The sequence below is a fragment of the Mustela erminea genome, chromosome 17 (assembly GCF_009829155.1).
Source record: "Mustela erminea isolate mMusErm1 chromosome 17, mMusErm1.Pri, whole genome shotgun sequence".
In the NCBI taxonomy this organism is placed as follows: domain Eukaryota; kingdom Metazoa; phylum Chordata; class Mammalia; order Carnivora; family Mustelidae; genus Mustela; species Mustela erminea.
In genome coordinates this window covers 7,251,136-7,273,780 of record NC_045630.1, presented here as the reverse complement: position 1 = coordinate 7,273,780, position 22,645 = coordinate 7,251,136, and the positions used below count along the sequence as shown (strand labels likewise).

The 22,645-nt window shown below is 39.8% G+C and overlaps 1 protein-coding gene across 4 annotated transcripts in view; it reads right to left on the bottom strand.

Annotated features, from left to right (window-relative positions):
• Positions 1-1,928: 1,928 nt before the first annotated feature.
• Positions 1,929-22,645, bottom strand: part of WDR64 (WD repeat domain 64) — a 138,702-nt gene continuing 117,985 nt past the window's right edge. For all 4 annotated transcript variants that reach the window (XM_032318652.1, XM_032318651.1, XM_032318653.1 and 1 more), the window contains 7 exons: positions 19,785-19,843; positions 15,616-15,725; positions 12,546-12,734; positions 10,486-10,591; positions 7,551-7,631; positions 6,425-6,538; positions 1,929-2,513 (listed from right to left, as the gene is read on the bottom strand). In XM_032318652.1, coding sequence (XP_032174543.1) covers positions 2,430-2,513; positions 6,425-6,538; positions 7,551-7,631; positions 10,486-10,591; positions 12,546-12,734; positions 15,616-15,725; positions 19,785-19,843 — 743 coding nt within the window. In that variant the 3' untranslated portion in view covers positions 1,929-2,429. The remainder of the gene's footprint in view (positions 2,514-6,424; positions 6,539-7,550; positions 7,632-10,485; positions 10,592-12,545; positions 12,735-15,615; positions 15,726-19,784; positions 19,844-22,645) is intronic.

The following is a 22,645-nucleotide window of genomic DNA, read 5'->3' as shown; positions in this document are numbered from 1 at the left end:
GAAATATATTTTTTAAATTTTAAGTTCAAGAAAATGTACGTGTATTAAAAGAGGTTTGAGAGAATTCCTCAGTTAAAAAGGGAAGGGAATGCAAATTTCTGGTCTTGAGTGCCATGTTAAGGGGATTGAGTATGTGGCAGGCTATTCAGAATGGTCTAATTTAGGAAATCCGTGCCTACGGATACAATGGCCTTTTTTTTACAATGAGATTACAGGAGGGAAATGGGATCATTTTCATAAACTTGTAAGTTTTCTTTCTTGCTTTTAGAATTCCTTAAAAAAATCTTCGGGGCAAGGTGGATAAAGTAGGATCGAAAGGTACAGACCTCCGGTTAGTTGTAAGAGAAGTAAGTCCTGTTAACGAATGGACAGCATGGCAACTATAGTTAATAATACTGTATTGCATATTTGAAGGTTGCTGAGAGTAGATTTTACATGTCCCCATCACACACACACACACACAAAGAAATTTTATAACTATGTATGTTGACAGATGTTAACCAGACTTATTGTGATGAACATTTTACAGTAAATACTACGATCAGATCATTATGTCGTACACCTGAAACTGATATAATATGTCATATATATAATATGTGTAATATAATATATTATAATATGTCATAAATATGTCATTTATACCTCAATTTTTAAAAAGGGATCTTTTGGTTTGCTTAGGTATTGATAGGTGCTAATTTTCCGTAACTATGCTGTTTTTCTAGAGTCTCTTCTTTCATTTGAGTAAACGATTCAAATCATTTTTAACAATTAAAAACCATAATGTTCAATATTTTCTCTTGGAACTTTAGTTTCTTATGTAATTAAAATACATAAAGAAGGGGCACCTGGGTAGCTCAGTCAGTGAAGCGTCTGCCTTCAGCTTAGGTCGTGAACCCAGGGTCCTGGGATCGAGTCCCACATCGGGCTCCCGGCTCAGCGGGGAGCCTGCTTCTCCCTCCACCCTTCTCCCCTGCTTGTGTTCCCTCTCTGTCTGTCTCTCTCTCTCTCTGTCAAATAAATAAATAAATAAAATCTAAAAAAAAAAATACACGAAGCAGAAAGTTAAAAGAAAAAGAAAATTAGTAGGAGAAATGATCATGTTCCTACAAGCACCAAAAATTAGCACCTGCCTAGAAAAAAAGTAAAAATACATGTAAATGAAGTTTATGTGAATAAAAAATTTATTTTTCCAAAGTTGTTGGGATTTGAAGAATTATAGAACCCTTTCAAAATGGAGAGAGTTCTACAGACTCTGAGTCTCGAGACTCAGAGTCAAACACGAAGAGACCCCTGTTTTTTCTTACCGAGTCCTGGTGCTTTGGGTGCATATAACCCTTGACATGGGAATCACTTTCATCATTTGAATCATTTCCCAAAGAGACTTGGGTCAGTGAATCTGCAGGCTTCAATTCTGATACTTTCCTCATGCCTTTGACTTATTTAAAAATCTCATTTACTGGGGCACCTGGTGGCTCAGTCTGTTAAGCATCTAACTTTTAGTTTCCCTCAGGTCATAATCTCAGGATGGCGAGATGGAGCCCCGCCCCCCGCGTGGAGCTCAGCAGGGAGTCTGCTTGAAGAGTCTCTCCCTCTGCCCCCCTCCACTTACTTATTCTCTTTCTCTCAGATCAATCAATTAATCTATCTTTCAAAAAGCTCATTTTCTGTTGATCAAATTTAGATGCTTTCATACAAATACAAAAATACAAAAAAAAAAAAAAGTAAAAATACATGAATACCCATTGGTAAAATGCATCATTTGGCCAAATCACTGAAATCAATTAATAAAAGAATTAATAAAAGAAAGCTCATAAAACCATTCACATTCATTTTATCTGGAGTCATTCCTAGAGGATATGTAAATAACTTCTAACTTTATCTAAGAAACTCTGAACATTTTCTTACACATGACATTTCCCTAAATGAAGAAGACAAAACGCTAGAGGCTTGCTTGGCACATTTTTCTTTTTAATAATTTTCTTTGCATAATGCATAGCATCTGGCCTCTTCACTGCACATATTTGGATAAGAATTCTGGTGATGAATTAGGGTGAGCAAGGGTTGGGGACAGAGGAGGCAAAAAGCTGGTCATTGAAAACCGTATAATTTTAGACCTACGAATGCTATTGATTTTCTTTGTTTCCCTGTGTGTCACTGGACTGACAGTAAACAAGAAACACTGCTTATCTGTTAAGTGGATTTCCATGTAGGAAAGGAACTGCACACCTGGCTGCTTGTGGCTTGCTTGTTCAGAGCTGAGTTCCTTGAGTGACCTTCTCCACGGATAGGACGGCGCGAGGGCAGAGCTGTGGGTGACAGCGTCTGCTGGGCCCTCACGTTCACCCTGAAATAAGGACTGGAGTATCATTCCGATCGTGCCCTTCTTCGTGCAGCTCTGGACACAGCAGCCACTTCCAATTCTCCTCTCTTCACTTGGGGATGGATGGGAAGAAGGAAGAAGCCAGATTTATTTGTGGGACTAAATGTCTTTTCAGACTTTTCCTCCGTGTTACCTGTGAGATAAGGGGCATGATGGTTAGTCACTGGCATTATATGACCAATACAATTTTTCACGGTCAAGTTGCACCACAATTTTTGTAAGGATTTTAATCTTCTGAGTAAGGAAGTATCAATTATTTACTTAACTATCCTGTGTGCCTCCAGGATAAAAATGTGGAGTTCCAGAAGGATGTGATAGAAGAGCAGAAGCTTTAGACGAACTACTTGACTGGGCAGTTATCCATGCTGGGACTCAACTGCCCAGTCTATACAGGTTTGGTTAAAACAAAGCAAATTAGAGAAGTTTGCTAGGATGTTATAAGGCACAGAGATGTTTTATGTTAATATTTTCAGAATCCATTGACTTATAGGAAGATAAAATGAAGATAATGCTGATAATGTTGGTCATCCTACAAATAAGACCTGAAAATGAGTTTTGAATTGGTTATTTTTGGAACACAGAACTATAAAAAGTTAAACTCCTTTAGTCTAAAAATTCAGAAATTTTGTCCATAATATTCAACTAGGATTTATAGCATACATCGATTTGATTTTATGGCCTATTATAAGGAAGAAGAAAAGATGAAAAAGAGGAGAGGAAATACAGAGAGTTCAAGGTAAAGAAAAGGAATGAGCCCCAAGGTCCAAATTCCACCACTTAAAGGTCTGTTTGGCTTGAACACTTCCAGGTAACCTGACCGCTCTTTCCCTCTGAGACACAAGGTGGGAAACTCCGCTCCCCATATCAGTCTGCCACCAACCGAAGCAATTTCCCAAGTACACTCCTGTCTCTCTCTCCAGCTCTCCGCGCTCATTCTCCCGCACCTCCTCCCGCACCTCCTTCCGCACCTCCTCCCCTTCTTTGGTGTCCTTCATTCTTCCATTCAGCAGATGTTTTGAACGTGGGTCATCTCTGTGTCAGTCTGTTCTCGACGCTGGAATTCCAGCCGAGAATAAGTCAAAGTACCTGCCTTGGTGCATCTTACATTCTAGTGGGAAAGAATCATTACAAATACATGAGCTTTTCTAGAACATAAGGACAGGTAGTGACAGGAGAGATGAAGAAAAATGAACCTGGGTCGGGGGACAGAGAGTGGTCGGAAGGGAGAGTCCTTCAGTGCTGTTCGTAGACTCTGTCCGGGCTCTGAAGTCAACTTGGTGTGCTTAGATCCCAGCTCTGTGATGTCCTTCTCTGGGGATCTTAAATTACTTATCTTTTATGCTTCAGTGTTCTTGAATATAAAATGGGGAGGTAATCATAGCTACCTCCACATTATGAAGATTGATTGAAAGAGTACATACGGAATGTTTGGTTTTGTAGCCGTGACACTAATTTAAAAACAAATGTTAGCCATTTTCCCCAGCAATATCAATGTTGCAATTTATATCCCCTTGCACCTTAAATAAACTGTGAGTTTTTCTGTTACTCTTCAAAAAACTAGAATATGCTGTCCTGTATACCACCTTCCAGGTAACCATTTTTTATTATTGGATATGTTCTCACAGTTTTGTAAATGGAGCACGTCACAAAGTTCATGTTCTCCCATTCTCTCCCCACGTGTAAGCTGAAACGGAACTACAGTTGACCCTTAAGCAATCCCCCATCCAGCAGGACGGCCATGTATCACTTCTGACTCCCCCATACTTCACTACCAACAGCCTACTGCTGACTGAAAGCCCTACCAGTAACGCACAGTTGATTAGTATGGATGCCATATTCTTACAATAAAGTAAGCTGGAGAAAGGAAAATGTTATTCAGAAAATCATCAGGAAAATACACTTAAGAACTGTACTATATTTCTTGAAAAAATCTGTATATAAGGGGATCCTTGCAATTTAAACCTGTGTTGTCCAAGGGTCAACTGTATGTGTATTTTCTTGTACTATGGTTAATGTCTTATAACTTGTTTAATTCTAAAGCGATTCACAAACCCCTTAAAGACATTAATGGTTGGAATCAGCATTTCTATTATTTAAAAATAATGTCAGACATTAAGTGACCTGTTTTGGGACTCCTTGCTCAGAGATCTTTCTCTCCTCTGTACTGTGAGCGCCTTGATTTATGAAAGGCTTTTTGGTGTCTAGCACAGTGTAAGGCACATAGTAGGGATTTCAAGGTATTCTGTACATGTGTGCTTCACAAAATTAGAATTTGAACACTAAACTTTCTGAGGTAAATTTATGCCCAGGTTCCTGGAGGTGCTTTTCATGAAAATTGGCATTTAATGTATATTTCTAGATTTGGCTTCCCCCACGATTTCCCCACTTAGGCTGGATGGGTTCCTACAATTGCTGACAGTTGACACAGTGGTCCTTTAATCTATGTCAGTTTCCAGAATTTATTGTTAATCTTTTGAGGTTTATAATTTTCCTGAATATGACCTAGTTTTTATTTTGGAAGCATTTTAATGGAGAGATTTTAATCCCTGACTACATTTAACTCTTCATTAAACCAGAAGGAGAATTGTCAATTATGGTTTTGTGGTCCCTTTTCCATCAGCAAATGGAGATGTCTACTTCCTTTGCCCTTTTTGTGTGGTTAATGAGCTCCCAGAGTTTAAGGGTCTATTAAAACAACAGCTCTATAAAAAATTCCTTTGCTTTTGGGCAAGTAATTTATTATATTTCATGCTTTGATAAAACTAATCATACTGCAATCAATTCCTGATTATCTCAGTGTACATTGTTCATTATGTACATTAACCACGATTCATTTTTAATTCCATTTTTCTATTCCCCCTGGCATTTAAGACATACCTGGCCATCTTCTTTCTGTCACTTGGTTTGTACTTAGAGAATGTAAAGTATACTTAATACCCAATGAGGCAAAACAAATATAGGCCAAAAAAAAAAAAAAAAAAAAAAAAAAAAAAAAGAAAGAAAACCCAAAACACTTTTTTGACAATCTGTTAGTTTTGAAATATTTATACCACTGTGTTTCATTCATCACTCAAAAAAAATAAATTGTATTATTTTATAGAAAACTGTTCTTTTGCCAAAAATTCTTAGTAGAGTTGAGGATTAAGAGGAATCATTCAAACTCTCTTTATGTCCTTGAGGACAGAATGACGGTCAAGTTTTCTATATAAATAAATAAAGCAGCTTTTTGTTGTGGTAGCTGGGATTGTTATATCTGTTATTCTGTTAGGCATAGGCCTTAAGAACTGATTTCATGGGACAGAGCATTCTAAAAAGTACCGTATATTAGATCTTCTTCTGTTAAGGTTTGATCTGTTTTAACGATGGGATGAATGGCTGCAGGTTTGGCTGGGCCCATACCAGCTTCCTAGAACGAGTAGAAGAGTGACAGCATTGGAACTTTCTAGGCTGCACAGTTTAATAGGATGAGCGGGAAATCGGGAGTCACGGTCCATCTCAGCTTACCCCTTCATTCTCGTGGGATCCTTGGTAAGTCACTTACCCTCTGGTTAGGCTGCATCTTTTCCCAGTTTTTTCCTTTGCAATTATTGTGAAAATGAAGGCAGTCACTTGTAAAAATGTTCCGTAAACTGTAAAGCATTGTATGTTAGCTACACTTCTTAATGCATGAAAAAACTTGACTTGGCCGGTGAGTCAGAATCTTACTGATATCATGGCTCTATCCTGCAGGTTCAAGGACGCCAAAGAGCCCACAGGCATGTGATGTCACATGGCCTAGCTTTTAAAAGTAGGCTGTGAGTCCAAGTCTTAAATTATCTCTGGAGACGTTTCACTTGTCAGGTTAGGAGATCCTATTCGATTTTTCTCTCCAATCAGCAAACTCATGATTTCCATCTCCCCTAAGCTAAAATGCATGCATCCTGGAATATTCATGACGAGGGTATGAATTGAGATAATTTTAGTCCCAGCATGTCTCTGGGAACAAAGCAATTAATTAACAATCCAGACAGAAAGGGGATGCACTCTGGAATTCTGGGTACTCACTTTATCATGTTGAACATGACCTCCCTTCTTTTTCCCTGCAATGCTGTTTGCAGATTCCCTTTGTGCTTCTGAACCAATGAGTGGAAGGAATCTCAGGCTGGTGGGACTTGGTACCTAGAAGCCATAAATAAAGAGTTAGTAGGACATAATTCAGCCAATTACTTCTGTAATGTGAGTTCAGGGGTGGAGAATAGGGGGAAAAAGTTCCAACTGCTTTACAACATGCTCTCCTTCCCAGATGCCCACTAGTCCTTCCTGACAATCTGTCCTTATCGTCACCTACAGCTGAAGTGTGAGCTCCTGTTATGATGAACACTCTCTTGGGAAGGAGGAAGAACATTTTAAGAAATAAATTAAGATTAATTAATTACGATTTCATCTTCAGTTTATTATTCCTGGTCAAATTTTTTTAATTTTTTTTAAATTCATTTGACAGAGATCACAAGGAGGCAGAGAGGCAGGCAGAGAGAGAGAGAGAGGGAAGCAGGCTCCCCGCTGAGCAGAGAGCCTGATGTGGGGCTCGATCCCAGGACCCTGAGATCATGAGCTGAGCCAAAGGCAGAGGCTTTAACCCACTGAGCTACCCAGGTGCCCCAATCGAATTAGTTCTTTAATTTAACAGAGATTATCTGGAGCGGAAACTGGAAGGGTGAGTAAGGAGGAAGAAATTCCGGGCAGGGAGACGGCACAGGCAAAGTCACAGAAGAGGGAAGAGAAATGATGCTTCAGGAAAGGCCCGTAGTGTGGCCTGGCTGCAGTGTGAGGTACGTGGGGGAAATGGTAGAAAATGAGGTTAGACAGTAAAGGCAGAAGCCAGATTATGGAAGGTTTGCAGGCTGGGCTAAAAGTGTTTGAATTTTATGCCGTAGGTGATGAAGAACCAGGATAGAGTCTGAACTAGTTTCCTGTGGTGTTCAATGTGGAATGGCAGAGACAAGGGATCAAGGCCACGGACACAGGGAACTAGAGACTTCTTTGGGATCGGACCCAGCTTGCCCATAGGAGCAACAGCTGGCTTGGCGATGTGATTTTCTTTAGCCTTGTTTGGTAGCCCAGGGTCAGGGATGAGACGTCAGATTCCCCACTGTTTTCTAAACCACCACAGTCCTCAAAACCTCCAACTCACCCTGTATATAGGCAGAGAACCAAAAACAACCCCGGCCTCCCGGTTTTCTGTCAGGAATCCTTCTAAGGCACGTCTTCGAATCTGCAAAACACAGGAGTGAATGTTTAATGCAGAGGGCACACTCCATCAGCAGCAAAATTCCTGGGTTCAAATCCTGACTCTGCTGCTTATTAACTGAACTATCTTGGGCAAGTTCTTCCTCTATTGACTACTTATGAAGATGAAATGAAACAACATACATTGCGTGGTGTTACTCATATGTAAGATTTAGTATCGTTTTATTATTACTGATAATGGTACGTCAAAAAGAAGGAAATGAATACATTTTATACAATTGAAAAAGAAAATGAATGGGCAAAACAAGATTCTGGTAAAAATCAGAGGTTCCTAAGAGAAAGGTGTTTTTATTCAACTTTAGCATTAAAGTTTTGCTATTTTACCAACCATTTGAGAAGACAAAGGTGTCCAAAGGAGAAGGAGATCCTTGGGGCACTTGTTTCAAGAGCTTTAAAACTTTGCTCCAGATTTCCCCGAATGTATTTAATGCTTCAGTTAAATCACTTTAGAAGATTGTTTCTTGTTTTCAAATTGGAAGAGGATATTGAAAGTCTATGCCAATCTTTATTTTTAGGATGTGCTATTTCAATCCTATTCAACAAAATTTTGTATCTGTTGTGTGCTATGCCTATGTCTTTGGCCATAAAGAACTTAGGACTCTGGTGGGTAGGCAGTAAAGTAAGTATACAAATATTCTGGTTGACTAGAGAACACAGTAAATGTATATGCTGGAAGACACAAGGCAGGAGAGATGGGGGTTGTTGGGGAATGTGGTATTAACATTTGTTGAGTATCTGGGATTAACAGGTGTACTTTTTTCTCAATTAATCCTCACAATAACACTTTGAAGGGCTTTCCAGTGAGGAAAGAGATACAATAATTTATCTAAGATTAAACCTAAGTCTCACACTCCACATCCTGGTCCCTCTCCCGTCTGTGCTCCTGCCCTCTGGGAGCAGCCCAGTGCCATCTGGACAGAAAGGTGGGGGTTGTGGAAATTGTTTCATTTGGAAAAAAGTAAGTATTTATCAAATATGAAGTTGATAGTGTAAAAGAATAATGATAGAACGAACACCCGTGGATCCACTGCTCTGTTTTACATGTTGAAACAATTCTGTCAACTTTGGGGTTCTCAGTCCTTTTCATCTGCCCTTAAATGTAATGACTGTCTTGAATTTTGTATTTTTAATTGCCTTGCTTTTATTTGTATAACTTTTTTCTTTTATGAATTTAGCAATATTTTTAGTTTTGCCTCTTTTTGACTTTTATATGAATGATAATTAATATAGGTATATTTTAAATTAACATACAATATATTATTGGTTTCAGGGACACAGGACTGTGAGTCATCAGTTTTACACCATCCACGGCGCTCACCATAGCACGTACCCTCCCCACCGTTACATACATGTTCTTAAGCACACTCTTTCATTCAGTAGCATTTGTCAGACTGTTATCCATATAGGAGAGGGTTATTTGGTCCATTTATGTTCACAGCTCCATAGTATCCTAATCTGTAAATGTGTTATAATTCTGTACCGATTACACCGTTCGTGAGCACTTAGGCTGCTTTCCGGTTGTTGCTCTTCCAGAATACTGCTCGGAGCACCCTTGTACCTGCCTCTGAAGGTTTAAGAGTTTCTCTAGGGGACATCTCTAGTAGGCTATACCTATTTTCGACTTCACTGGTTAATGTTAAATTGTTTTCCCAAGTGCTTTGAGCAAGTTACACAACTTCCACCCCCACATTAGTGTTCTGATTGTGCCAAATGCACACTGGCCCTTGGGAGACTCAGACTTTCTGATATTTGCCAGTCTGCTGGGTGTAAAATGGTACCTCCTAATGTTATTGATGTGAATTTCCACCTTTTACCAATGAGGCTGAGCATTTCATCATGTGCTTACTGGCAATTTTTTTCCTTTTGTGATCTATTCAAGTATTTTACCATTTTTTAAATTGGACTGTCTTTTCTTCTTATTGATTTCTTAGGAATTCTTTTGTATTCTAGACACTAATCCCTCGTCAGTTACAAAGGTAGGATGGACTTGACAGGGAGAGAAAGCCTTGGATGTGACAAGGACAGCTCATGTGAACTAAGGGACAGAAGACAGGAATGCTCAGCAAACAACTAGCCTGATTTGTAGAGGGTAGGGCCACAGTAGGTTGATAATGGGAGATTTGTTTAGAAAGGTTAAGTTTGGTTTATTGTGTGGAAGATCTTGAAGAAATCAGTTCATGCTATATACACTCTTTAGGAATATTAGAAATAGAATGAATAGTGGGACCCATTTCTCCTCTAATTCAGCATTGATGTGTGTCAGTCTGTGATAGGCAGAATCATGGCAACCAAAGATGTCCACACCCTATTTCCCCACCCCCAGCCTACGACTACACGTCCTCACTTGGCAAAAGGTCACTTGGCAAAATGTGATTAAGATCAGGAACCTGGAGATGGATTTTCCAGGGGGGCCCAATCTCATCACAAGCATCCTTAAAAGCAGAGAACATTTCCTGCTGGGTTGGAGACTTGTGACCCCCAGGAAACCATCAGGGAGAAACCATATTTTTGGCTTTGAAGACAAAGGAAGAGGGCCACAAACTAAAGCAATGAGATTCTCCCCTTAGAGCTTCCAGGAAAGGAACAGAGCTCCGGCAACATCTTAATTTTAGCCCAGGCACACCCAGATCAGACTTTTGACACACAGAATTGTAAGATAATTAGTTCGTGTTGTTTAAACCACCAAATATGTAGTAATTCCTAAGAGCAGCAATAGAAAGCTAATACACTGGGGAGATCTAAATTCAGGAAAACAAAAGCCAAGAGCTTTCTCTTGTTTGTTTGGGATTTTTTTTTTTGTTCATTTGTTTCATGGCTACCTTGGGAGAAGAAAGAGACTTGAAAAACTTAAAGTCATGATCCACTTCAAAGGCCTTGGGAGGTGTACGTTTGAAAAGCAAAGACATTGAGCTCATTTTTTTCCATCTGCATAAAAAGATACAAAGAAAACTGTTCAGCGCATACCCACATCTTTTATCCTCTGCCTACTAAACAAATATCCATTACATCCTTCTTTCTTTGGTCCCCGGTTCTTTGGCTCCCATGGCACCAGTCTTGATGATGCTATATGGCTGCCCTTAGGTCACTCCCTATTGGCTCACTTGAATACCCTGGGCGTGCCTACGGTGTGCTTAGCAGTAAGCTAAGACCTGGGTATAGAAAGATGTACAGAACATGGTCTTAATTTTCAAGGAACTCATAGAGTTAGCGAAGGAGATGCATATGACCAAATTAGAATATACAATTTTGAATACTAAGACAGATGGTTGCGGTCAAGGCTCAGCAATACCCAAGGAAGAATGACCAACTTTGCTTGGTGAACTTTACCACATCTTGATGAGTCTTGGCTCTATGACACCACCTCTCACATTTTGGCAAGACTTCTTCTCCAGGGCTCTTGCTGGCTAGTCTTGAGCTCTTCAGCAGGGTTTGGCAGCCACTTGGAATCCTTGTTGATTTTTCTCAAACTGGTCCTGTCTTAATCCAAATTCTATGTTGACTGTGACTCTTAGTTTCTCTTCCTTTTTATTCTACCAGCTGTTGGACTGGATGATGGCACTGAGTCTCTCTAGCTTTGACCCACTCGGGATTTTCCTAAAGGATTTTATTTTAGATAATCCCCTCTGATTCTTCCCACTTTGGGCTCATCTAGTCAGTTTTCCCAGGCCTGATTTATTCCATGTTGCCAGTCCAGGTAAGACTGGTCCCCTGAGGTTATCCACCAGGCTTTGCTGATGTTGAACTCAAATGAGCACTGATCTCTTCCATTATGACAAAGATCCAATCACTCAAAACCAGAACTGAACATTACAAAAGGACAAAATACCTTCCACCAACTCCCTACTTCCTCCTGAGGAACTGTCCTCTTCCTCCAAGACTTTAAGCAATGGTCATGTCCCTGAGACACAATCAAGCCCATGAATCACACTCTTATTCAAATTTAGAGCTATCTGACTTCCTTACAAAGTAACCTAAAGGATTGTCACCTCATGTCTCCTATTTTTTTCTCAAGCACTTGCTTGTGGCTTTCTTTTTGGCATCCAGGTGAGTCTATCTTAATGCTCATTAAATATCTCCACTTGGATGTCTCACAAGCATTTAAACTTAAACCTGTCCAAAACCAAATGCACTATCCTTTTCTTCAGACCCTTTTCTTGTGTATTCTTTTGTGATTTCTCTAAGGTTTAAAATCCTTATGTTGGCCCATACCAAGAGCCCATTGTGATTTGGCCTCTACAAACTTTCCTTGCTCTATTTCCTACCATGTCTTCTTTGTTGGCTCACTGAACTGCCAAGTCTTGAAAAACTTGATGATGTATCATAGTGTTTCATTAATTAGTGCTTTTCCTTAAATAGGATTCAACTAAGCAAAGAATACCAAAATTGCCTCTTTGGTCCTCTTTGTTTGGTTATATCCCCTAATTCCTCTGTGATTATCTTAAGAATTAAATTTTCTTAGAAATACCATTATATTTAATTATAGTTTTTTGTTTCCGTATTTCTCCCCTCCCCTGGACTGTGACATTATTGAAAAGCCCTGGACTGTTCACCTTTGAATTCTCCACATCCAGCCCAGCGTCACATGGCATAAGAGTTTAATTCTTGTCTCTTCATCTAAAAACAACGCAACATGGGGCACCTGGGTGGCTCAGGGGGTTAAACCTCTGCCTTTGGCTCGGGTAATGATCTCAGGGTCCTGGGATGGAGCCCTGCATCAGGCTCTCTGCTCAGCAGGGAGCCTGCTTCTCCCTCCCCCTCTGCCTGCCTCTCTGCTTCTTGTGATATTTCTCGCTCTCTGTCAAATAAATAAATAAAATCTTTAAAAAAATAAAAACAATACAACACAAAACAAAACAAAAAACAAAAACAATGGTCTTACTTTTGCCGGTCAAATACCAGAGGATATTCATATTTTTGCTTCTTCTCTGTGAACTTGTTTTCTTCTTTTATTTCTACCGGATATTCGTTAACATCACATGGCAAAATGAAATCACTTGATTGTGATAGTTCGAACATTCTTCGCTGTCCCAAATACCCACAGTAATGACCACTGAAGGCATGCCAGAGCCTGAGGAGAGGCAAAGGTAGGGAGAAGAAAGTGGCTGGAATTCAGGGGAAGTTATTCTGTTTATTGGATCATTTATATGGATTTTTCACTGATACATTAGGGATTTGGAGCTTGATGCTAGGACTCTTCCTATTAAATACATGAAAGTAATCAGAGCAGATCCATTTTTTTAAGTTAAAATTCTAATCTACAACAATTTTAGGAACTGTCAACTTGAATCTGTACTTATGAAACCCATTCAAGGAACAGATATTTCCTAGATATAACCCTGCTCATTCAAGGTGATCAGAACCCATGCTGGCTGGGTATTAGCTGAATTAGGCCTTTGAGTGGGCTACATCTCAGCTGTTTACCTCTGTATCCACATCAGGAGAACCTGTGGGATGGGTTTCATACAGACTCTTTTCCTATTACCACACCCTCTCAACCTCTGTCCATAACTCCTACTATTAAGGAAACACCATACTAATTTCTTAGGACTAAGCTCTTAAATGGCAGAAAAAATGGCTCACATCTGTATTTATTATTTTTCCATTGGTTCAGTGTATGAGGTCCCTCTAGCAGGCTACTTGCTTTAAAGTACTACAGAATGTTGTTTGCAAGAGTATGTGCTCTAGGTCTCAAAGAAAGACAAAACGCTTTGTGGAAGATTTTTATATCTTGATTTCAACCTCAGAGTAGCAAACAATGGACACAGTCATCATGACCCATGAGGAGGACAAGCTAAATGAGTTAAGAGGTAATTCCACAAAGTCCAAGTGGTTTCCCAGGTCCAGGGGGCAGCCATTGAAGAGAAGACAGCAGAGGGATCCAGTCAGCACTGCTCACATCTGACAGCATCCTAAGAATGTAGCATAAACACTTGATATCCCCTACATATTTGAATTCCCCAACACTCTACCAACACTGTGCCCTTGCTAGAGCCTTGACCAAAGTGAAATGGAGCAGCCCTTCCAGCATGGAAGTTAGAGGGTAAGGACTACCTTCAGGACAACTCCAAACTCCCTGTGTTCTTGGCCAGACCTGAAGCAGCTTCTGCTCTCCTTGGTTTTGTGGCATTTGCTCTGGCATGTGGACTCCTAGACAATTGGTCCCGCCTCGCAGCCTGATTTCCTGTGCCTCAGATACAGATCTTCACCCCTTCTAGCCTCTGTCCAAGAGCTAAGCCTTTATTACAGTATAAAATCCTCATCTCTTTGACGAGAAAGATTTAGTGTTAAAATTGCCTACCCTGCTAGAGAGCGGCAGCTAGTGTTCACAAAAGGAAGGAGCTTAGTTATGAAGAGAACCGTCTCTGAAGGAGCTATTCATAGAGCTACTTTTTCTGAGCTGCGTAACCAGGGAGATCTTCACTTGAAGGAATCTTGAAAGTAACTTCTCCGTGCCAAGGGTGACTGGTCTGAGAAGGGACGGCTTTTAACAACGGGACTGTATGCACATGTGACATGTGGGGTGTGTGTGTGTGTGTACGTGCTTGTGCTACCATCCCCAATTAGCACTTCTGCTGACAGGTAGCTGAAAATAAGCTGGAACAGAGACCCAAGGGACAGAGTCGTGAAAACCATCTATAATAATGAAATGTCATGTCCTTAACTTTTCCTATGAATAAAACAACAGATTCCCTTTCTGGCTGAGGAAAAGCTCTATTGGACCCCAGGTTGACCTTACCCTCACAGACTTACCTTTAACTCAACATTTCTACAAGTTGACCTTCACTCTTCCACACTAAAAATATCTTCCTCTTTGGGCGCCCCCTCTCTTCCCAAATGGTACCAACATTCACTGAGTTGTACAAGCCAGGAGGTATTCTTGACATCTGTCGCTTACCTCCCCTTTCAGTTAAAGTTTCTGTCTCCCACATTTTACCTCCTAGACCGTTCTCAGACCCAGACTATTTCCTTGCGGCACAGTTGCGACTGCCCCAGTCCAGGCCACTGCCGTCGGCACAGACTTCAAACTGTTCTCTCTGCTCCCACCTTGCTGCTCTGAAATCCATTCCCTACATATTATTATTATTTTTTTAATGTAAATCAGATGATGTCAGTCCTTCGCTTACAGTCCGTTGGTGGCTGTTCTCTTTCAAGGCGAAGATCCAGATCAGTCTCAGGTCCACACAGGGTCTTTTATACAATGCCAGATACTCCTTCCTTTGGCCTTCACTATGTTTGAGCTCTCCAATATACTTTGAAGTCTCTCTACCTCTCTCGATCATTCCTGACTTTATTCTCCCAAGAGAATAATTCATCACCATGATTTTGAGGCATTTTAAGATGCAGCAATTGGTCTCACAAAGTGTCATGACGTTTCCTTTCTCTTTGTCAGAGTGTGTGTGTGTGTGTGTGTGTGTGTGTGTGTGTGTGTGTTCAGCATTTTGTGTGTGTAAACTTAGCATTATCCAGGTGATGAGAAACAAGTAGACTTTGCAAAATCAATCCTACTGTCTGTGAAAACGTTAGCTCACTCCCATTTTTCTCAGCATTAAGTAGCACTTTGCTACTATTTTCTTTGTGACTTTTGACCCTGTGTCTCCTGTGGTCCTCCCTGGGTATGGGTCTATCTCTCTGAGATAATTATCTTGCTTAACTCTTCCAAACGAGTCCACCAAAAAACACATTTAATTAAGTATTTGTTATACTTCTAGTGTAGATGAGCAGGGCATCTCATCTCCTTGGGCATGGAAAAGAATTCCAAACCACGGCCCTTTGTGCATGCAACTCTTTGTTCATGATTTTATTTATTTTAATTACCCAATCAAGAGTGTATTCACGATATATACATATATATATATGTGTATATATATATATATATATATTTGAACTTTAGACCCAAAGTTTGACTTCTCATGCTCCAAACCCTAAGTTCACAATATGGAGGTCCATACCTTACTGAGCCATCGATGGAGGCAGTAAGCACCAATTGCTTGTCTTCTATATAGATTACTTGAACAATTTCTAAAGAATGAGCACGCCAGACAAGCAGCTGCTTCAATTTCTAGAGAGCAACAATAAAACATATCCCTTGCAATAAGTATATGCTGATCAAAATCCAATCTGGAGCAAAACCATTAACCACTAATGAGCCAAGCGTATGAGTGAATGGTGTGGACGTCTGTACAAGATGTCGTCCCTCTCCCTGGTGTCTGCTAATCTGCACATATCCCAGAGAGGAAAGATCTTATGTCTTTAGCAATTTTTCATTTAAGTGAGGATTAACAGTGCCTTTAGTTGATAATTACAAGATGAGCAGATGAAGGAAAAGCCTTAGGAGGAGGGGTGTTGGGGAGGCCAAGGCAGAGTGGAATCAGGAGCAGGAGGGAGCAGAGATGAAAGGTGAGGACCAAAGGGGAGGCTGGCAAAACTTTCCAGCCTGAAATTTTATCCAGAGATAGCCCTGGCTATTTTGTTCTTTGATTGGTATGTTCCTTCAAGTTGTGTGTTATTCTCAAGTGTAGAACCCTAGATTTGCCAACTGGGGAGCTGGCTCTGCACCAGTGTCCCCTTCGAGCATGTTCCCTTTCTTTCTCTGACGATCCCAGATCAACATGACTTCTTCCTGGGTCATCTACCTAGAGCATTTGTGTGGCTAGAATTCTGGCAGCTTGGGAGTTATCCTATGAGTCTCCTACTCATTTAGACTCTAACCAAGGCCAGACACAATTCCTCCTACAATTCTTGGCTTTCTGACTCAGCTCCCTCAAGTTGTTCTTAGAAAACCAGGGGGAAATCTGCCTTCTCCTACTTCTTCCTATCTCATAGCTGGTCAAGAACATCTTGGCATCCAAGAGCTCTTTCTTGGCCTTGGAATGGGATTCGTCTCTAAGGCGAGTGTTTCTCTACTATGTGCCATATCTACAGTAAGAAATATATTTTACTTCATGATCCAGTAAACAGATAAAATACCTGCACATGCATTCTGAATGCGTTTCAGTATCATTCACACACAGATACTTAACCTAACTCAGTGCTCTGTACACTACTATTGTCTAGTCTGTTCTGCTGCATTTCATTCCACTCTATTACCTTTTCTTAATGAAAATACAGTCACCACCCCTAAATTGACTTTATGACCCTAAAGTGGGTTACGACCTGTACTTAGAAAAACACTGCTCAGGGGCACCTGGGTGGCTCAGTGGGCTAAAGCCTCTGCTTTCAGCTCAGGTCATGATCCTGGGGTCCTGGGATTGAGCCCCACATCGGGAATCTCTGCTCAGCAGGGAACCTGCTTCCCCTTCTCTCTCTCTGCCTGCCTCTGCCTACTTGTGATCTCTGTCTGTCAAATAAATAAATAAAATCTTTAAAAAAAAAAAAAAAAAGAAAAACACTGCTCAAAGACTTTTTTTCCTGTAGACCCGTGTATATTATCATAAGAATGATCTCTCTTTAGGTGGGCAGATTTTGACTATCCTATCTCTTAGAATATTTTTATTACATGGAGCATCTTTTAAATAATTAATAATTGTTAATTATTAATTAGTAGTATAGGTATATTTATAACTAAATAATTATTAATTATTTATGAATGATTGATAAAGAAAATAATTAACACCTTATGTATAGACTGACCTATTAGATTTTGGTTGTAGTTGTAATCTATAACTGCAATTGGCTTCATTCATGGTACATACTGGTCTGTGCAGAGGCGAGGCCTCCTGTAACCAGACTCTGTTGTATATTTGTTTTGTTTTGTTTTTTTAAGATTTTATTTATTCATTTGACAGAGAGAGATCACAAGCAGGCAGAAAGGCAGGCAGGGAGAGAGGAGGAAGCAGGCTCCGCACTGAGCAGAGAGCCCGATGCGGGGCTCGATCCCAGGACCCTGAGATCATGACCTGAGCGGAAGGCTGAGGCTTAACCCACTGAGCCACACAGGTGCCCCTCTGTTGTATATTTGTAAATAGGCAGACATGTACGAAGTGGAAAAATACATTGTCCGCATCCAGAAAACGTTGAAATGAGATTGACTATAGAAGAATTTCAATTAAGTGATTAAAGTCTTTGCTTTTAAGTTGGTAAAAATGCTTTAAGTCTAATTCAATATTATGTTACAGCTTTGTTTTTAAGATTTTTCTCTTAAAGGTCTGTAAAGGTCTTGTTTGCCAGTTTATGGAAAGTCCATTTACAAAACTATAGGCTTTGGGTCATATTTTTATGTCTTAAAATTAATAATGGAATATGATAATCATTGCAATTTAGAGAAAAGAGATAACTTTCCACCTATACATGGCTCAAGAATGTTACTTGTTTTTGTTCCTCTCACAACATGCCTTGACTGTAGGCCAGTTATAACTGTTGATAAATGAAACTCTAGGCTTCATGAGTTTGAACATTGTTTTTTTTTTTTTTTTTGATGTTATTTATTTATTTATTTATTCAACAGACAGAGATCACAAGCAGGCTGAGAGAGAGGAGGGAACAGGCTCCCCGCCGAGTGGAGAGCCCGATGTGGGGCTCGATTCTAGGATCCTGGGATCACAACCTGAGCTGAAGGCAGAGGCTTTAACCCACTGAGCCACCCAGGTGCCCCTGAACGTTGTTTTCTATTTGATAGCAGGGAGGGTTACATATAAGGGAGGAATATTAGATTTGAGGATCAGAAGCCTGGTTCTAGCCCCAGCTTAGTCACTACCTGTCTGTGTGCTCCTAGGCAAGCCAGTCTCTGATTTCCCCTGGGCAAAGTGCAGATAATCATACTAAAGCTAAACATCTGAACATTATAAGACTTTGATTTGTTCCTGGAAACAAAAAGAAAATTCTAGGGATCAAATGAAATAATGTTTGAAACAGTAACCATTCTGTGACACTCTGCAAGGAATCCAATCCTCATCTACGTAACCATATGTTACTGCCTATAATCCCAAAGCAAAAAAATTGCTATTTGCTTGCTTTTTGGATTTGAAATATGAACGTAAAGGGAAATAAGCCTAGGGTAAAACAGTGCTTCGTTGCTGCAACCTTTAATTAGTGTTGAGTCTTTATAACATATGTAGCTATATTTGTATATCCACATTTGCACAAAAATGCATATTTAAATGGTTATGAATAAGACTGGTGACATTTACATTGCATTAACACTAAAAAGAGCATAAAACATGTTTGAATTACAAGGAGGATTTAGCCTAGATGTGAGGAAGAGTTTCTTTTTTTGAAATTGAGGTATAGTTGACACACAATGTTATGTTAGTTACAAGTGTACAACACACTGATTAGACAACTCTGTACATTACTCAGCGCTCACCACGATAAGCATGGCTGCCATCTGCCACCCTCAAAAGTCGTTACAGCGTCGTTGACTGTATTCCCTATGCTGTACTTTTCATCCCCAGGACTTTATTATAATGGTTGGACACAGATTAGACTTGCAAGGAAAAGTTATAGAATCTCCTTCTGTGAAGATATATAAGCTATATAAACTGACTACAGAGGACTAGACAATGTGTGAACCTTTTTAAGCTCTAGGATTTGGCATAAATTCTCTCAAGTAAGTGAAAACATGAAGATGACCTAAAGTAGCTCACTGTGGGCTCCCTCTCTCACTCAACCTCTCTTTTCACCACTAAACCATTGTTATTTGGCACGTAGCTTGTTTCTTGTTTCTGTTTTTACTTTAAGTATAATTAGCATACAATGTTATATTAGTTTAAGGTGTGCCATTTAATGATTCAACAATTCTATACATTTCTTGGTGCCCATCAAGATAAGAGTACTCTTAAGATTCAATAGTATTGGGTGCCTGGGTGGCTCAGTTGGTTGAGTGACTGCCTCCAGCTCAGGTCATGATCCTGGAGTCCCAGGATCGAGTCCTACATGGGGCTTCCTGCTTACTGGGGAGTCTGCTTCTCCCTCTGACCTTCTTCCTCTCATGCTTGCTCTCTCTCATTGTCTTTCTCTCAAATTAACATATAAAATCTTAAAAAAGAAAGATTCAATAGTATTAGATATGACTCAAGAGTAGGGAGTCAGGTCTTGATCTGTCTTTTGTCATATCTAGCACAGAGAAATGGTTAATTAGTATATTCTGGTTCATGAATTAAACTAAGACTAAAGTTCTTACCTTTTCTTCGTGGGGTGGATCCAGGAAGGAACTAATACTGCAAAGGATAACATGTCCTTCTGTATAAAATGTAAACATTGGAATCTTTAGTTAGATATCATGTTACCTAAGCAGACACTACCCAGACCACCAAACTAATTTGACTTAGGCATTTATAACAGTAAATAAAACAGAATCTGAAAAACCAGAAATGAAATGAAAGAAAAAACTGTTATCAATATTTCTATGTAGGAATCCTGTTTTGTTGAATATACATGGCAACTTCATTATGACTTATTATTGTTGTGGATACTCAGAGTTCTTCTAGATGTCAGGGTAGAAGAAATAGAAATAAACTCATCATTACAGAGAATCATCCTACAGTCCAAATTACAAAACTAGATTTAAAAAAGCAACAAGGACTAGATCTAGGCATATTCAAACTGCAGAAAGAAAAAAAATCTTGAAAGAAACTAGAGGGAAAAAAATAGCTTGTTTATAAAGGAACAATATAAGAATTACATCTAACTTCTCAGAAAGTGTGCAAGCAAGAAGAATGGAATGAAATATTTAAGGATTGAGAAAAAAAAAACCATCAACCTAGAATTCTGTATCTTGTGAAGTTGTCCTTTAAAAATGAAGGGGAAATACAGACTTTCCAAGACAAACAGAACTTGAGAGAATTTGTTGCTAGTAGACATGCCTTGCAAGAAATATCAAAAGAAGTACTTGGGATGCCTGGGTGGCTCAGTCGGTTAAGCATCTGCCTTTAGCTCAGGTCGTGATCCCAGGGTTCTGGGATCAAGTCCCATAATGGGCTCCCTGCTCAGTGGAGAGTCTGCTTCTCCCTTTTCTTCTGTCCCTCTCCCCAACTCAGGCATGGTCTTTCTCAAATAGATAAATAAAATCTTTTAAAAAATACTAAGAGTTCTTTTTAAAAGATTTTATTTATTTATTTGTCAGAGAGAGAAAGCACAAGCAGGGGAAACAACAAACAGAGAGAAAAGCAGCATCCCCACTGAGCAAGAAGCCTGATGCGGGGCTCTATCCCAGGACCCTAGGATCATGACCTAAGCCGAAGGCAGAAGCTTAACCTACTCAGCCACCCAGGCATCCCTGAAGTTCTTAAAAGAGAAGGAAAGTGATACAGGCAAGAAATTCAGATTTATATAAAGAAAAGGAGAGCATAATAAAAGGGATAAGTGAAGATAAATTAAAAACTAACAGCAGTGTATTTAAAGCAGTAACAGCAATAATATATTTGACAATTATATCTTATAGATACTTGAAATGAATAACAGCTATGACATAAGGGATGAGAAGGAGAACCTAGGAATACTTTGTTATTATAAGGTACTTGTACTACCACTGAGGTGGTGTAGTGTTGTTTGAAAGTGGACATAAATTAGTTGTAAATGTCTATTTCAAACTCCAGGGAAACCACTCAAAAATTTTTAAAAAGATCTAATTGATAGGCGAAGAAAAGCTATGCTAAAAGAAAGTGGGATGATATAAAATGTTCACTTAATGGAGACATACAAATGGCTAACAGAGGGGCCCCTGGGTGGCTCAGTGGGTTAAAGCCTCTGCCTTCGGCTCAGGTCATGATCTCAGGGTCCTGGGATCGAGCCCCGCATCGGGCTCTCTGCTCAGCGGGGAGCCTGCTTCCCCCCCCACCCCGCCCCGCCTGCCTCTCTGCCTACTTGTGATCTCTCTCTCTGTCAAATAAATAAATAAAATCTTAAAAAAAACAAAAACAAAAACAAATGGCTAACAGACACATGAAAAAATGTTCATCATCACTAGCCATCAGGGAAATTCAAATCAAAATCACATTGAGATACTATCTTACACGAGTTAGAATGGCAAAAATGAACAAGACAGTAAACAATGTGTGTTAGAGAGGATGTGGAGAAAGGGGAATTTTCTTACACTGTTGGTGGGAATTCAAGTTGGTGCAGCCACTCTGGAGAACAGTGTGGAGATTCCTTAAGAAATTAAAAATAGAGCTTCCCTATGACCCTGCAATTGCATACTGGGTATTTACCCCAAAGACACAGATGAAAAGAAGGGCCATCTCTACCCCAATGTTCATAGCAGCAATGGCCACAGTCACCAAACTGTGCGAAGAGCCAAGATGCCCTTCAGCAGACAAATGGATAAAGGAGATGTGGTCCATGTAATTATGAAGTATGATGCCTCCATCAGAAAGGATGAATACCCAACTTTTTTATCAACATGGACGGGACTGGAGGAGATTATGCTGAATGAAATAAGTCAAGTAGAGAGAGTCAATTATCATACAGTTTTGCTTATTTGTGGAGCATAAGGAATAACACGGAGGACATGGGGAGATGGAGAGGAAAAGGGAATTGGGGGAAATCGGAGGGGGAGATGAACCATGGGAGACTGTGGACTATGAGGAACTAACTGAGGATTTTGGAAGGGAAAGGGGTAGGGGGTTGAGTGAGCCTGGTGTTGGGTGTTGTGGAGGGCACGTATTGTATGGAGCACTGGGTGTGGTGCATAAACAATGAATTTTGGAACACTGAAAAGAAATTTTTAAAATAGATAAAAATTTTTAAAAAACCCACAAAAGGCAGAAAGAGAGTTGAAGACAAAAGTAAGAACAGAAAACAAGGGTAACAAATAGAAAACAGTAAGAAATATGATGGATATTAATTCACTCTATCAATAATCACTTTGATGTCAACAGTCTAAGTAAGCCACTTAGACCGAGATTATCAGAGTGGATTAAAAGACAATACCCAATTACACGTTGCCTACAGGAAATCCACTTTACACGTGAGGACACGTGAGAGATGAAAAGTAAAGGGATGGAGAAGGGTCTGCCGTGTTAATGCTCATCAAAGAAAGCAAGA